This window comes from Chiloscyllium plagiosum, unplaced genomic scaffold (assembly GCF_037043375.1).
Source record: "Chiloscyllium plagiosum isolate Xiang-an unplaced genomic scaffold, Cpla_swu_hap1 HiC_scaffold_2, whole genome shotgun sequence".
NCBI lineage: Eukaryota > Metazoa > Chordata > Chondrichthyes > Orectolobiformes > Hemiscylliidae > Chiloscyllium > Chiloscyllium plagiosum.
In genome coordinates, this window is record NW_028270140.1 from 144,926,059 (window position 1) to 144,942,477 (window position 16,419).

The following is a 16,419-nucleotide window of genomic DNA, read 5'->3' on the forward strand; positions in this document are numbered from 1 at the left end:
CATCTTTAACCTCTTCCTGGCTCTGACCTCCATAATTATGAAATGCTTCAAGAGGTTAATCATGGCTAACATCTGCTCCAGCCTCCCCAATTGCCTTGATCACTTGCAATTCGCCTACAGGTACAACACGTCCACAGCAGACGTCATTTCCCTGGCCCTACATTCATCCCTGGAACAACTGGATAACAAGCATATTTATGGAGAAAGTGAGGTCTGCAGATGCTGGAGATCAGAGCTGGAAATGTGTTGCTGGAAAAGCGCAGCAGGTCAGGCAGCATCCAGGGAACAGGAGAATCGACGTTTCGGGCACAAGCCCTTCTTCAGGAATGAGGAAAGTTTGTCCAGCAGGCTAAGATACAAGGTAGGGAGGAGGGACTTGGGGGAGGGGCGTCGGAAATGTGATGGGTGGAAAGAGGTCAAGGTGAGGGTGATAGGTCAGACTGGGGTGGGGGCGGAGAGGTCGGGAAGAAGATTGCAGGTTAGGAAGGCGGTGCTGAATTCGATGGATTTGACTGAGACAGGGTGGGGGGAGGGGAAATGAGGAAACTGGTGAAATCCGAGTTCATCCCTTGTGGTTGGAGCGTTCCTAGCCGGAAGATGAGGTGGCCCCACCCCCCACCTTTTCCTCCGCTACATCGATGACTGTATCGGTGCCGCCTCGTGCTCCCACGAGGAGGTTGAACAGTTCATCCACTTCACCAACACCTTCCACCCCGACCTCAAATTCACCTGGACAGTCTCAGATTCCTCCCTCCCCTTCCTCGACCTTTCTATTTCTATCTCAGGCGACAGAATCAACACGGACATCTACTACAAACCGACCGACTGCCACAGCTACCTGGACTACACCTCCTCCCATCCTGCCCCCTGTAAAAACGCCATCCCATTCTCCCAATTCCTTCGACTCCGCCGCATCTGCTCCCAGGAGGACCAGTTCCAAAAACGCACAACCCAGATGGCCTCCTTCTTCAAGGACCGCAATTTCCCCCCCGACGTGGTCGACGATGCCCTCCACCGCATCTCTTCCACTTCCCGCTCCTCCGCCCTTGAACCCCGCCCCTCCAACTGCCACCAGGACAGAACCCCACTGGTCCTCACCTACCACCCCACCAATCTCCATGTACAGCGCATCATCCGCCGTCATTTCCGCTACCTCCAAACGGACCCCACCACCAAGGATATATTTCCCTCCCCTCCCCTATCAGCATTCCGTAAAGACCACTCCCTCCGTGGCTCCCTCGTCAGACCCACACCCCCCACCAACCCAACCTCCACTCCCGGCACCTTCCCCTGCAACCGCAGGAGGTGCAAGACTTGCGCCCACACCTCCCCCCTCACCTCCCTCCAAGGCCCCAAAGGAAACTTCCATATCCGCCACAGATTCACCTGCACCTCCACACACATCATCTATTGCACCCGATGTGGCCTCCTCTATATTGGGGAGACAGGCCGGCTACTTGCGGAGCGTTTCAGAGAACACCTCTGGGACACCCGGACCAACCAACCCAACCACCCTGTAGCTCAACATTTCAATTCCCCCTCCCACTCCACCAAGGATATGCAGGTCTTTGGACGACTCCATCGTCAGACCACAACAAAACGACGGTTGGAGGAAGAAAGCCTCATCTTCCGGCTAGGAACGCTCCAACCACAAGGGATGAACTCGGATTTCACCAGTTTCCTCATTTCCCCTCCCCCACCCTGTCTCAGTCAAATCCATCAAATTCAGCACCGCCTTCCTAACCTGCAATCTTCTTCCCGACCTCTCCGCCCCCACCCCAGTCTGACCTATCGCCCTCACCTTGACCTCTTTACACCTATCACATTTCCGACGCCCCTCCCCCAAGTCCCTCCTCCCTACCTTTTATCTTAGCCTGCTGGACAAACTTTCCTCATTCCTGAAGAAGGGCTTGTGCCCGAAACGTCGATTCTCCTGTTCCCTGGATGCTGCCTGACCTGCTGCGCTTTTCCAGCAACACATTTCCAGCAACAAGCATATTTATGTCAGGTTCATACTTATTGACTATAGTTCCACCTTCAACAACATATTTCCAAACAAACTCATCTCTCTCTGAATTCCGAGATCTAGAATCTGGTTCCCCATCTGTAATTGGATCCTTGGTTCCTAACCCATAGACTGCAATCAGTAAGAATAGGCGACAACACCTTCTCCAGCATAATCCTCAACACGTTGTCCATGGGGCTACGTACTCTGCCTTCTAGTGTATTCCTTCTACACTCACGACTCTGTGGCCAAATTCTACCCCAACTGTGTGCTGATGACATCACCATTATAGGTTAAATTTCAAACGACACAAGATAAGGGAAAGAGATGGTGTAAAAACAAAAATCTCTCTATTGATGTAGGCAAAACAAACGAGCTGATCATTGGCTTCAGGAAGTGGGGTGGAGGGCATCAAGTTACTGGGAGTGACAATCGCCAACAATCTGTCCTGATCCACGCAATAGTCAAGAAAGCAAACATTCTCTCTACTTCCTTCCAGGATGCTAAGGAAATTTAGCATATCTACAAGGGCTTGTACTAATTTTTATAGATGCACTATGGAAAGCATCCTATCTGGATGCATCACAGCGTGGTATGACCACAAGAAACTACAGTGAGTTGTGAACACAACCCAGTCCATCACACAAACCAGGCTCCTATCCACTAACTCCATCGATATTTCCTGCTGCCTCAGGAAAGCAACCTACAAAATCAAAGACCCTCCCACCCTGGTTATAGTCTCTCCCACCCTCTTCCTTTTGGGCAGAAGATGTAAATGTTTTTCAATACACATACAAACAGATTCAAGAACAGCTTGTTCCTGCTCTTATCAGATTTTTGAATGGCCCTTCAAATGTCAGTTCTGATCGCTCTCACTCTCTCAGCGAGCCATGCCACTGTGTTCTGCACTCTGTTCGGTTTCCCTGATGCCCTTTGTATTGGTACAACCTGCCTGTATAGCATGCTAATCAACACTTTTCACTGTATCATGGTACATGTGACAACAATACATCAATCAATATTTTAATCCTTTAGATTTTACCCAAAGCTACATTGGATCATGACTCAAAGAGGCTAGATGGAACAAATCTGTTTTGATTTCTACTTATTGTACTCCGTCTGTATGACACTGCCATGTGCAACAGCTGTTGGTGTGTGATGTCCAAATTATATTGATTTATTTCTGTGCTGTAAAGTCATTGAACCCGAATGGTATATGCTTATGCTCCATGTGAGCCTCCACCTGCCTCGCTTCATCTCCTTCTATCAGTACATCCCTCCTTTCCCTTTTCCCACTTATCTAGCTTCCCCACTTCTGTTGCTTGCCTGTGCTGCATGATTTGTATTCAAATCAGAGTTTAAAAGAAATAGTTTCTCCATCATTCCCTATTTTATTTGTTAGCATCTACCTCACGTTTTATGACCTGTAGTTTTGGTTCCCTCCCATAATTGCAAGCATTCTTGTTACATCTCTCGGATTCCTTTCCAAATTTTCAAGACCTCAATGAGGCCAGCTTTCTCTTTTGTAAGAAGTGTGTTCCAGCCTGTCAGCTTTTCCTACTATGTATTCTCCCTTTTCATTTTGCTATGAACCTTGTGAACTTCCTTTCCATCTTCTGGATTACTTATGTATCCTTTTCAAAAAATGAAATTCGGGATTTCACACATCTAAAGTGTCATCTAATCAAAATTCCATGTGACCTTTTGTATTTTACATTTTTCTCCCTCGTTAAAGCATGTTAAATGATGGGATCTGTTTCTCTCATGGCTTTATTAACCTTTCTGTAATTTGTGAATATCTACCTTAGACTCCTATTGCTCCTCTTTTCCATATAGATTCTATGTTGCTTAGGTTAAATTTGGAATGAGATTGCTTTTTTAATGTGCAGGATGACATGAAAAGACAGAGTGGCACTAGATGTGACTTCCATTTGGAGAGCTGGTATAGACACTATGACCTAAATGGCCTCCTATATTTGAACAATTTTGTGACATTCAGGCCTATTTTGCAATTCTTAAATCTAGTTTTGTTTTTTCATTACTTCCTCCTTTATATTCACCCTCTAGTTTGTTATCCCCTGTAAATTGTTTAATGTAAACTATGAACAACAGTTGACATAATCAGCACCATCCCAGGACAAAGGAACCCGCTTGATTGGCACCACATGACAACTTGGACATTCATTTCCTCCACTAGTGTCGAAGGTGAACACCAACAACTCCTCAAGCTCCTTCAACAGCACCTTCCAAACCCACAAGCTATACCACCTGGAATGATGTGGGTAACAGCTGCATGGGCATGCCACTACCTGCATGTTCCCCACCATGCTGCACTTCTATCCCAACTTGGAACTAGATTGCCATTCCTTCATTCTTACTGGTCAAAATCCTGGTACAGTCTCCCCCTCAGAACTGTACATGTACCTGCAATGCATGGTTTATAGCAGTTCAAGAAGAGAGCTTACCTCTACTATCTCGAGAGCAATTGGGGATGGGTAATAAATGATGGTCCAGCTGACAACATTCTGTTATGGACCAAGCCAGACCCCCTCAACATTTCAAGAAGGTAGTCCAGACCCTAACTTTGCTAGTTGTTTTAGGCAGGTGTAATGCAGATGTTCCAGGAGCGACATAGCTGGCCCAACCACTTAGTTTAAACAAATCAGAATTTATTTACAGTAAAACACAAAAGAGAACAGAATTCAGAATAACTTCACCTATCAGAAAAGTGAACAGACTATCCCAACTTAATGATGCAACAATCCCCATAAACACCCCTTTCCAAAAAAGGTAAAATCCAACAGTATCTTACAGGAGAGATGTCCGAGAGAGAGAGGATCACGTGGACCTGCTTCTTTGGGTCCAGCAGCTTCATCACTGACTGCCTGCCAAAACCAAACCAGAGAAAAGCTGAGCTGGGAGAATTGGCCGCTCCCCTTTTCAATGTACAAGTGTTTGTTTTAAACTTGAAACCCCAGACATTTCAGACCCTGTGTCTTTATGACTTTGTGGGAAAAAAAAAGCAAGGACAACTAACCTTGTTAAAGGAGCAGCATCATCACAATTCTCAATCCATGAATGAAAATGAAAAGAATCAGCCCACGAGTTCACCAGTTCCCACCTTGTGCTGATCTAATCCATTCTGTTTAACCTCCAAGTTCCGTTTTCTAACTAGCTCGCAATTCATTCTACAATCTGTTCCTTGACTTCATATGCTGTAACTTTAGTCATGAGTGTACTGTGTGTTAACTAATCAAAGGGCTTTTGAAAATCCAAATATGTTCCATCTCCTACATGACCATTATCTGCTCGCTGTTAATTTTCTGATAATTCATAAAGATTGGTCAAGCATGTTTTTTTACCCTTTTGCAATCCTTGCTGACTGCTTATTGGTTTCTCGATGTTTTTCAATCACGGCATTGAGTGGTTCCTTTGTCTTTCCTACCAGTGATGTTTAGCTACCTTGTCTACAGTTCCAAAGAGTTGTTCCATCCATCTCCTTTTTAAATAGTGGAATCACATTTGCATCTTTCTCCCCGCACACCAACTACCCCCACCCCCCTCCCCCGCCACACACACCACACACACCACACACACACACACACACACACACACACACACACACACACACACACACCGACACCGACACCGACACCGACACCGACACACACACACCCACACACACACTGACCGACACCCACACACCGACACACACACACCGACACACACACCGACACACACACACACCCACACACCGACACAGACGCACGCACGCACCGACGCGCACACACACGCACCGACACGCGCACACACGCACCGACACGCGCACACACGCACCGACACACACACACACGCACCGACACACACACACACGCACCGACACACACACACACACACCGACACACACACACACACACCGACACACACACACACACACACACACACACACCGACACACACACACCCCGACACGCGCACACACACACCGACACAGATAAGAATGATCAAAAGGAAAGTTCCCTTACAAGCTAAAGGGCAGGAGTGATTGATTAATTTCTAGACCACATAATACTGGAAATGATTAAGGCAAATGATGGATAGGTGCAACAACAAAACATTGGGTTTAGAGGGGATATAAAAGTGTACAGTAGACTTACTGCCCAGCAGTTGTTTAAGAAATTCCCCAGTCATTGTACTCCATTTTGAGATGATCAGGTCTAATCAAAAGAGGACATGCTATTCCTCAACCTTCAGTGGGACAATGTCAGAGGCTGAGGATGAAGAGTAGATAATCAAAGTTAACTGTGATCACAAAGGAAAGCAGTCACTTAATGATTTGTGTGTTCCAGTATATTTGGAGAAGGCGATGCAGATGACCTACAGGAGCTTCAGGAATCGATGGAGCGTCTGTTGCAGGAGCAGCCCAGTGAAGAGTTCAGTGAGGAGGAGGAGGAGGAGGTAGCTTCCAATTCAAGTCCTCCTGAAGAAAGTGTTTATAATGCGGAATCGTCAGTGAATGGAGCAGAGGGGGAAGATGATGAAAATCCAGCAAGCAGCAGTGACCAAAGTGCAATTCATGAAGAGTGGCATTCAGGTTGTTTTTCCTATATTCTTAATAAATTACACTGTCATCTAGAGATTGAGAGTGTTGTTTTAGATATCAAAAGGCTATTGCTGATGATTTATTTCGCTGGATCTCGTGATTGACAAGATGATGGTTATCAATTTTAATTAGGACAAGTGATTGTTCATATCAAATAATTTATCATTCTGGATCGAGAGTGTTTCGCTGGAAAAGCGCAGCAGGACAGGCAGCATCTGAGGAGCAGGAGAATTGATGTTTTGGACATAAGCCCTTCATCAGGAATGGTGGTCCTCACTTTCTCCTAATTTATCATTCTGGTCTATTTCCATTACCTCTGGGACGTTTCGTAACAATTTCTCTTTGTTATTACAACTGTTAGTTGTATGGAAAATTATTCCATGAGATTTGAGGATCTGACATGTTATGCTGCATGCATCGAATCACTTTTTCTGTAATTCTCACCATGTGCACATAGATATTGAACGTGTTATTACAGGAAAATTCATTACATACAGCAATGCATTATTTATGCTGAGTTTGAAGATTAATATTGTAACTTGGAGATTTTTATTAGAAATACTTTCAACCAGGGTTAATTCTTGCCCATGTTTGACATGAGAATTCATAAGAGAAAGTGAGGACTGCAGATGCTGCAGAGTCAGAGTCGAAAAGCATAGTGCTGGAAAAGCACAGCAGGTCAGGCAGCATCCGAGAAGCAGGAGAGTTGACATTTCAAGCGTAAGCACTTCTTCATGTAGTAGGGGAGGGGGCTGACAGATAAACCTGGGGCTGGTGGGAAGGTAGGCTCCCCTTCCACATTCCTGATGAACGGCTTATGCCTGAAATGTCGACACTCCTGCTCCTCTGCTGTCTGACCTGCTGTGCTTTTCCAGTGCCACGTTTTTCAACTATGGGAATTCATAGGGTCCGGAGTCAGTGTTTAGGACTTCACAGTGCAGGGTGCAGACACCGTCATCATTCCTGGTTACACCCTGTGTAGCCAAGGATGTATATAATATATACCACTATGCCATCACCTCTGCTGGGTCTGTTCTACCATTGACACAGGACCAGGGATGGTGATTGTGTCTGCATCATGTGTAAGGTATGACTATGTCAAGCTGTTGCTTGACTAGTCTGTGAGACAGCTGTCCCCATTTTGACACCAGCCTGCAGATGAAACTAAGGAGTACTTTACAAGGTCAGCAAGACGGTGTTTGCTGTTGTCATTCCAGTGCCTTAGTTGATGCCAGGTAGTCCACCAATTTCATTTGCTTTTTATGCATTCTAGCAGATTATAAAAGTGAATGGCTTGTACAGCCATTTCAGAGAGCAGTTAAGTTATTTGCTTTGCTTTGGGTCTGGAGTCAAATGTAGGTGAGACAAGGTCAAGATGGCAGTTTCCTCACCTAAAGGATGTTGATAAACCCAATGGCTTTTTACAGCAATGGTCATCATTAGACTTTGAATTCAGAAGTCTGGAATTAAAATCCCACCATCTGCTGTTGTGGAATTCAAACCCAGGTTCCAAGAACATTAGAGCATCCCCTGTGATACTGCATTTTTGTTCATGAATTGTCAACAGTGCTGAGTTTTTTTTTAAAAGAAATGTTAAACATTTTGAAACTGCAGAATAATCTACAACAATTATCTTCTGAATGTCTGGTATCATATAATTAAACAGACTGGTGCCAGAGGAAATGGAAATATCCACCTTGTACCAGAGTAAGGTTTACTTTCATAGATTAATTCGGATAATTATTGGAACTGTTCTCCAGAGATAAGGAGTGGAAACATTGGCATCACCATGCAATTGTTCAAATGGTGGCAATAAGGGAAGATACAACAATCCCCGATGCTTTGTAGAAATAAGTTTATTTTTAATTCACTTCAATTCACACTGGCTGTCTGGGTATTTATTGCCTGTCCATAGTTGCCCTTGACAAAGTGATAGTGAGCTGCCTTCTTGAATCGCTGCAGTCCATGTACAGTAAATAGACTGACAATGCTGTTAGGCAGGGAATTCCAGGAATTTGACCCAGTTAATGTTTTGAAGATGTGAGTGTACCTTTTTAAGAGAGTTAAAAGCAGCAGAACCACTGGACGCAGCAGCAAGGCAATAAGGCAACAATGTAACACTGGGTCGAACAACTCGATTAGTTAATTGCCTGGAGACAAAACAAGTTTGAATTTGGCCAATCAGTTTAAATTATACACTGAAAAAAAAATACTAATTTCCAATCAAGTTTGAATTGAGTATATTGACAATAAGCCAGTGACACAATCCGATGCTCTGGGATATAAGACTGGGAGGAGGGAATTGAACAGTTGAGAGGAGAACTGCCAAGTCCTAGCATGTAACAGACTGCTTGGAAAAGAAATTCCCTTAAAAGTCCCTTTTTGATCAGTAACCTGTGACAGAAATTCTTAACAAGCAGAAAGAAGACACCGAAAGATCTGAAGACAGGAACCTACAGCTGCATGGTTTTGAGATAGTATTGTTTTGTAAATTTTAATTGGAAGTTTTATCGGACTAGTATTATAGAAGGGAAGGTAAAAGATAAGTTAGAGGAAGGAGTTGTAAATAGTAGTTAGTTAATTATTCTCTGTTATACTTAAGAAATAAAGTTGTTAATTTTTACTTTACATAGTTGGCCACTCTAATTTTTGCAGATTATTTCATGAGATAAATATTTTCTGTTAGTGGTTTTAAATTAAGTAGGAGAGTTTACCCCGTATTGTAACAACAGTGAAAGAAAGGTAATATATTTCCATAAGACCATAAGACATAGGAGTGGAAGTCAGGCCATTCGGCCCATCGAGTCCACTCCGCCATTCAATCATGGCTGATGGGCATTTCAACTCCACTTATCCGCATTCTCCCTGTAGCCCTTAATTCCTTGTGACATCAAGAATTTATCAATTTCTGCCTTGAAGACATTTAGCATCCCAGCCTCCACTGCACTCCGCGGCAATGAATTCCACAGGCCCACCACTCTCTGGCTGAAGAAATGTCTCCGCATTTCTGTTCTGAATTTACCCCCTCTAATTCTAAGGCTGTGTCCACGGGTTCTAGTCTCCTCGCCTAACAGAAACAATTTCCTAGCGTCCACCCTCTCCAAGCCATGTATTATCTTGTAAGTTTCTATTAGATCTCCCCTTAATCTTCTAAACTCCAACGAATACAATCCCAGAATCCTCAGCCGTTCCTCATATGTTAGACCTACCATTCCAGGGATCATCCGTGTGAATCTCTGCTGGACATGCTCCAGTACCAGTATGTCCTTCCTGAGGTGTGGGGACCAAAACTGGACACAGTACTCCAAATGGGGCCTAACCAGAGCTTTATAAAGTCTCAGCACCAAGTCAGAATGGTAAGTGGCTTGGAGAGGAACTTGCAGATGGTGGTGTTCCCATGTGTCTGCTGCACTAGTCCTTCCAGCAGGAATTAGTTGTGGGTTTAGAAGATGCTGCCACAAAGATCTGTGGTGAATTTCTACAGTGCACACTGCTGTGACTGAGCATCAGTGGTAGAGTGGGTGAATGTTTGTAGATGTGGTGCCAATGAATCTGGCTGCTATGTCCTAGCTGGTGTCAAGCTTGTGTGTTGTTGCCTCACTCATCCAAGCAAGTAGGAAATGTTCCATCACAACCCTTGTGTCTTGTAGATGGTGGATGGACTTCGGGGAGACAGGAGATGAGTTCCTTGCTGCAGGATTGATAGCCTCTGATTTGCTCTTGTAGCCATTGTGTTTATTCACTCTGTCCAGTTCAGTTTCTGGTCATTGGTAACTCGCAGGATGTTGACAGTGGGGGATTCAGCAATGGTAATGCCAGTGACTGTTGGAGTGGGTGGTTAACTTATCACTTAGTGGAGATGGTCATTGCCTGGCACTTGTGTCATGTAAATGTTTCAGTCCAAGTATGGATATTGTCACGAGTAAAAACAATGACTGCAGATGCTGGAAACCAGATTCTGGAGGAGAGTGGTGCTGGAGAGGCCCAGCAGTTCAGGCAGCATCCGAGGAGCCGGAAAATGGCAAAAGCCATTCATCAGGAATAGAGACAGAGTGCCTGTAGGATGGAGAGATAAATAAGAGGAGGGGTGGGGGTGGGGAGAAAGTAGCATAGAGTACAATAGGTGAGTTGGGGTGGAGGTGATAGGTCAGAGAGGAGGGTGGAGTGGATAGGTGGAAAAGAAGATAGGCCGGTAGGACAGGTCATGGGGACAGTGCTGAGCTGGAAGTTTGGAACTAGGGTGAGGTGGGGGAAGGGGAAATGAGGAAACTGGTGAAGTCCACATTGATGCCCTGGGGTAGAAGTGTTCAGAGGCGGAAGATGAGGCGTTCTTCCTCCAGGCGTCGGGTGGTGAGGGAGCGGCGGTGAAGGAGGCCCAGGACCTCCATGTCCTCGGCTCAGTGGGAGGGGGAATTGAAATGTTGGGCCACAGGGCGGTGTGGTTGATTGGTGCGGTTGTCCCAGAGATGTTCCCTAAAGCGCTCTGCTAGGAGACGTCCAGTTTCCCCAATGTAGAAGAGACTGCATCGAGAGCAACGGATACAATAAATGATAGTGGTGGATGTGCAGGTAAAACGTTGATGGGTGTGGAAGGCTCCTTTAGGGCCTTGGATGGAGGTGAGGGAGGAGGTATGGGCGCAGGTTTTGTAATTCCTGCGGTGGCAGGGAAGGTGCCAGAACAGGAGGGTGGGTTGTAGGGGGGGGCATGGACCTGACCAGGTAGTCACGGAGGCAATGGTCTTTGCGGAAGGCGGAAAGGGGTGGGGAGGGAAATATATCCCTGGTGGTGAGGTCCGTTTAGAGGTGGCGGAAATGTTGGCAGATGGTTTGGTTTATGCGAGGATTGGTAGGGTGGAAGGTGAGCACCAGGGGGGTTCTGTCCTTGTTACAGTTGGAGGGGTGGGGTCTGAGGGCAGAGGTGAGGGATGTGGACGAGATGCGTTGGAGGGCATCTTTAACCACGTGGGAAGGGAAATTGCGGTCTCTAAAGAAGTAGGCCATCTGGTGTGTTCTATGGTGGAACTGGTCCTCCTGAGAGCAGATACAGCAGAGGCGGAGGAATTGGGAATACGGGATGGCATTTTTGCAGGAGGTGGGGTGGGAAGAGGTGTAATCCAGGTAGCTGTGGGAGTCTGTGGGTTTGTCCAGGTAGCTGTGGGAGTCTGTGGGTTTGTCCAGGTAGCTGTGGGAGTCTGTGGGTTTGTCCAGGTAGCTGTGGGAGTCGGTGGGTTTGTCCAGGTAGCTCTGGGAGTTGGTGGGCTTGTCTTTGAACATGGAGTACTTCATTATCTGAGGAGTCATGAATGCTGATGAACAATTTGCAATCATTGGTGAATATTCCTACTACTGACCTTATGATAGAGGGAAGGTCATTGAAGCAGCTGAAGATGGTTAGGCCTAGTTCCTACCCAGAGCAACTCCTGCACAGATGTTCTAGAGCTGAGCTGGCTGACCTGCAACAACCACAACCATCTTCCTATGTGCCAGTTATGACTTCAACCAGCAGAGAATTACCCCCAATTCCCATACGATATTTTCCTAGCTACAGTCAATTCTGAGGAAGGTTCAGCAGACCTGAAATGTTAACTCTGACTTCTCTTCACAGATGCTGCCAGACCTGCTGAATTTTTCCAGGAATTTCTGTTTGTGTTTCTGATTTACAGCATCTGCAGTTCTTTTGGTGTTTATTTAGTGAGTAGATGCTTCTTGACAGTACTGTTAAATGTTATCATTACTGATGATCCAGAGTCGATTGATAGAGCAGTAATTGGCTGGTTTGGATTTATCCTGCTTTTTGTCTACAGGACATATTTGGACATAGCTAGGAAATTGGTTGAATGGCAAGAGACAAAATAGGAGTAATGGTAGATCCTCAAATTGGCAGGATGTGATCAGTAATTCCCACAGGATCTGTGTTAGAACCTCAATTATTCACATTATTTATGAATGACTTGGATGTTGGCATAGAAAGTCATATATCCAAATTTGTTGTTGATACAAAGGTGGCATTGTCGATGTCGTAGATTACAGCATAAAGTTACAAATGGCTATTGAGAGACTAAGTGAATGAGCAAAGCTGTGGCAGATGAATTTCAGAGTAAGCAAGTGTGAAGCAAGATTCTATTTTGAATCAGCAGAGGATAGATCACGGTATTTTGTAGACAGTATGAAATTAAATACAGTGACTGTCAGAAGAGATTTTGGGATTCAGGAGCATAGATCTTTAAAATCCCACAAATTAGGTGTAGAAAATACTCAAATGAATATAATGCCAGGCTTTATTTGTAGAGGACTGGAGTATCTGGATGCAGAAGTAATGCTGCAGCAAAACAAACCCTGGTTCGACCCCATTTGGAGTAATCTGAGCAGATCTAGACACCACACCATTTCGGAAGGTTAGATTGGAGGGAATTCAGTTTAAGTTTACAGAAGTGATAACTGGACTTCAGGGGTTAAGTTATGAGGAAAGATTATACAAATTAAGCCCCTTTTCTATAGAGTTTAGAAAAGTTAAAAGGTACTCTGATAGAAGTCTTCAAGCTATTAACAAGAAAAGAGAAGGGAGATAAAGAGGATAGAAATTCACTGGTTGGGAATTCTAGAACTAGGACGCATAGTCTGAGAATTCAGGGCCAGACGTTCAAGAGAGATGTTAAGAAGCACTGCTACACATACAGGGTAGTAGAGGTTTGGAACTCTTTCCGCAAATGGCAGTGAATGTTGGATCATGTAATTATATCTCTAAGGCATTCAGGGAAATGAGCTAAAGGCAGGTAACTGGTGTTAGGCAATATATCTGCCATCGTCTTATTGAATGGTTGAACAGGCCCAAGAGGCTGAAAGGCCTACTCCTATTCCTTTTGAGTAATTTTCCACATTGTCAGGTAAATGCCAGTGGTGATTTTGTACTGGAACCGTATGACTATGGGAGCAGCAAGTTCTGGAGCACAAGATTTCCGTACTATTGCAGGCTCAAAGCCTTTGCAGTTTCCAGTACCTCCACTAGTTTCTTGAGATCATGTGGAGTAATTTGAATTGCTTGGATCTTGGATTTTATTTGAAAGGAGCTTGAAACGAGAGCCTTGGTCAGACCACAGTTGGAGTACTATGTTCACCTTTAGGTAACAACTTCCGGGAGGATGGGACAAACATAGAAATTGCTGGAAAAACTCCACATATCTGGCAGTATCTGTGGAGAGAAATTGGAGTTAATGTTTCTCAGAAGACTCAACCCAAAATGTTAATTCTAATTTCTTTCCACAGATACTTTTCAAGCTATTTCTGTCTCTGATTTACAGCATCCACAGACCTTTCAGTTTTTACTCAGGACAGATAGAAAATAGCCTTATGGAGAGCTAAGGGCTGTAGTGCAGCTTTGAGGATGGCACTGGTACTTGAAGGGTTAAGCTGAGAGTCCATTCTTGCATAAATTTGAATTGCCTATGGCTGTGCCTATGCCATGCAGAATGTCTTGGATCAAGGAAGTGTCTCCAGACCGCATTGTTCAGGGCATGGACAGCAAATGTTGGACCTGTGGCCAATACTTGCATCCAATGAAAGGATAAAGAAAAGATGAAGAGCTGGAGGGAAAAATGACAGAACAAGGAATAATAATGTTAGCGTTCGGTCGAGATGGTTTATGAATGAAATCAGAAAGCATATTTTCACTCAAAAAAAAAGTTGCAAATTTTGGCTTAGTTAATATTTTTATAGCTGAGATGAATGACATAATGTGTATTTAGGGTATAAAGGGATATTGAACACAAGCAGGTGATGATGTAACTGAATGGCTTACTCCCATTCTTATGTGGTGAGTGAAAAAATGTAATTGCTGAGGTGGTGGTGTAGGTATTGGAAAAGAAAACTGAAACTCAGCAAGCAACTACTGAAGACTCCAAAGCAACTTTAGTAAGATTGTGGAGGAGAAATGCTTTTAAGATGTTTGTTTATTTTGGTCAACTGCATGGGGGACGTCTGAAGCCATTGGCAAATCCACAAGGTGACGTTTTTGTCTGACTAATGAGAATGCATGCCGTCTTCATTTTGGGGTGAAGATGCACATCCAAAAACCAGAGAAATTAGAATTCTGTGCTGGAGTGGAGACTTCGGGAGGGCTGAGTTTGGTCATCGATTACTGGCATTTAATTATGTTGCGGCAGCATAGTTGCTTAGTGGTTCACACTGAACCTCACAGCATTAGGAAGCTGGGTTCGATTCCACCCTTGGTAATCGTCTGTGTGAAGTTTTGCAGATTCTCCTCATGTTTGCGTGGGTTTTTGCTGGTTTCCTTCTACAGTCCAAGGGTGTAAAGGCTAGATGGGTTATCCATGAGAAATGCAGGGTTACAGGGATGGGATAGGGAGTTGGGTTTGGGTGGGCTGCTGTCCAGAAGTCTATATCCATAGAGTCTTAGACATAGTTGAAGTCAATTAACTCAAACTGTTACATTTAACTTTGGTGACCCTGGGCTAGAGTGTTGAGGGGGTTTAACAAAACAATATGAACCAGAGTTCCCTCATCTGCTTCATTTTCTTTGAACGCTGGAGAGCCAATACTGGTTGAGGTCAGGACTTGGTTGTCTCCTCCCCACATTTTCATGTTTCTTGCAAACACTCACTGTGGTCAGTTGAATAGGTTAACCAAGGGCTGCCAGCCCAGTACAAGCTCGTGCCTTGAGAAGGGAGAGAAATAAAGAAAAAAGAATTGAATTAGTTGCCTTGGCTCATGAAGGTGATCTGAGGTTCTATCAAATAAGAAAATTACAGTGGGTATTTTCAAGCCTGAGGTTGTACGTTACTCTGATATCATCCACGATTATTGTCACCTATTCCTCACTCATTCTTTTAAGAAACACTTGTTGATTTGAAGCCAAATCTGTCATTTACAATTCTAAACCAGTGTAGTTTGGCTGCAGGTGAAAAATTAACTGGAAGCTGAAGGAGAAGTAATGGAGAGATGGCCTATTGGTGTAAAATATAATGATGACACTTTTTTTCCAATAGGTTTAATGGTTAAAAGCAATGATACTTTCCAAAAACAAAAATTAAGTAAAGATGACCAATGTTCACCGTGGGGAGGGACTCAACGTAAAAGGATTAATTTGGAATTTAATAGTGGAACATAGTCAAAGGGCTGAAATATCTACTTCTGTTCTTTTATTCTTAACTAGAAAAGTACTGAAAAGTGAAATAGAACATTCGTAGTAATACATTTAGGATAAACCTCTTAGAATTAGTATTTAGAATTTGTAGCTGGTCAAAATATTTGCATTATTGACATTACAGAGACATGGCTGCAAAGTGAAGATGGACAAGAGATGAAGCTGGGATGGTATAGCATGTTTCAAAAAGATAGAGCAGGTAAGTTAGTTAGAGAGAGAATATTACTGACCAGAGAGAGGACAGCAGCTATTCAATCAAGGTGAGCTAATCTGCAGAAGAGGCAAATACAGATACAATCGTAATGAGCTAATCAAATAGCGAATTAGCAGCTACTTTTGTCCTGCAGCTCTGTAACGATTAAAAATAAACTTATTAGAAATGCTGGATCTTCCAGAAATCCAGCAATGAAGAAGGCTGAGCAGTGGTGTCTGGATGAGGGTGGTGTAAGGGAAATAATAATGACTGCTTCCAAACAGGTGAGGTAGAAAACAGATAGTTGCTATATATGTATTTCATAACAGTCCTCTGAAACACGTTAATGATAGAGAGAAATTGAATGTGCCTATTTCCTCCTCATGTTCTCAGTTATATCAGACCTGAAATGTTAACTGTGTGCTTCTCTCTTAGTTGGTGTCAGACCTGCTGAGTTTC

General features: G+C 44.1%; 1 protein-coding gene across 7 annotated transcripts in view; it reads left to right on the plus strand.

Moving 5' to 3' along the window:
* The window catches only part of nek1 (NIMA-related kinase 1), a 167,102-nt gene that overhangs the window by 126,136 nt on the left and 24,547 nt on the right, over positions 1 to 16,419 (plus strand). For all 7 annotated transcript variants that reach the window (XM_043703514.2, XM_043703532.2, XM_087974056.1 and 4 more), the window contains one exon: positions 6,354 to 6,598. In XM_043703514.2, coding sequence (XP_043559449.2) covers positions 6,354 to 6,598 — 245 coding nt within the window. The remainder of the gene's footprint in view (positions 1 to 6,353; positions 6,599 to 16,419) is intronic.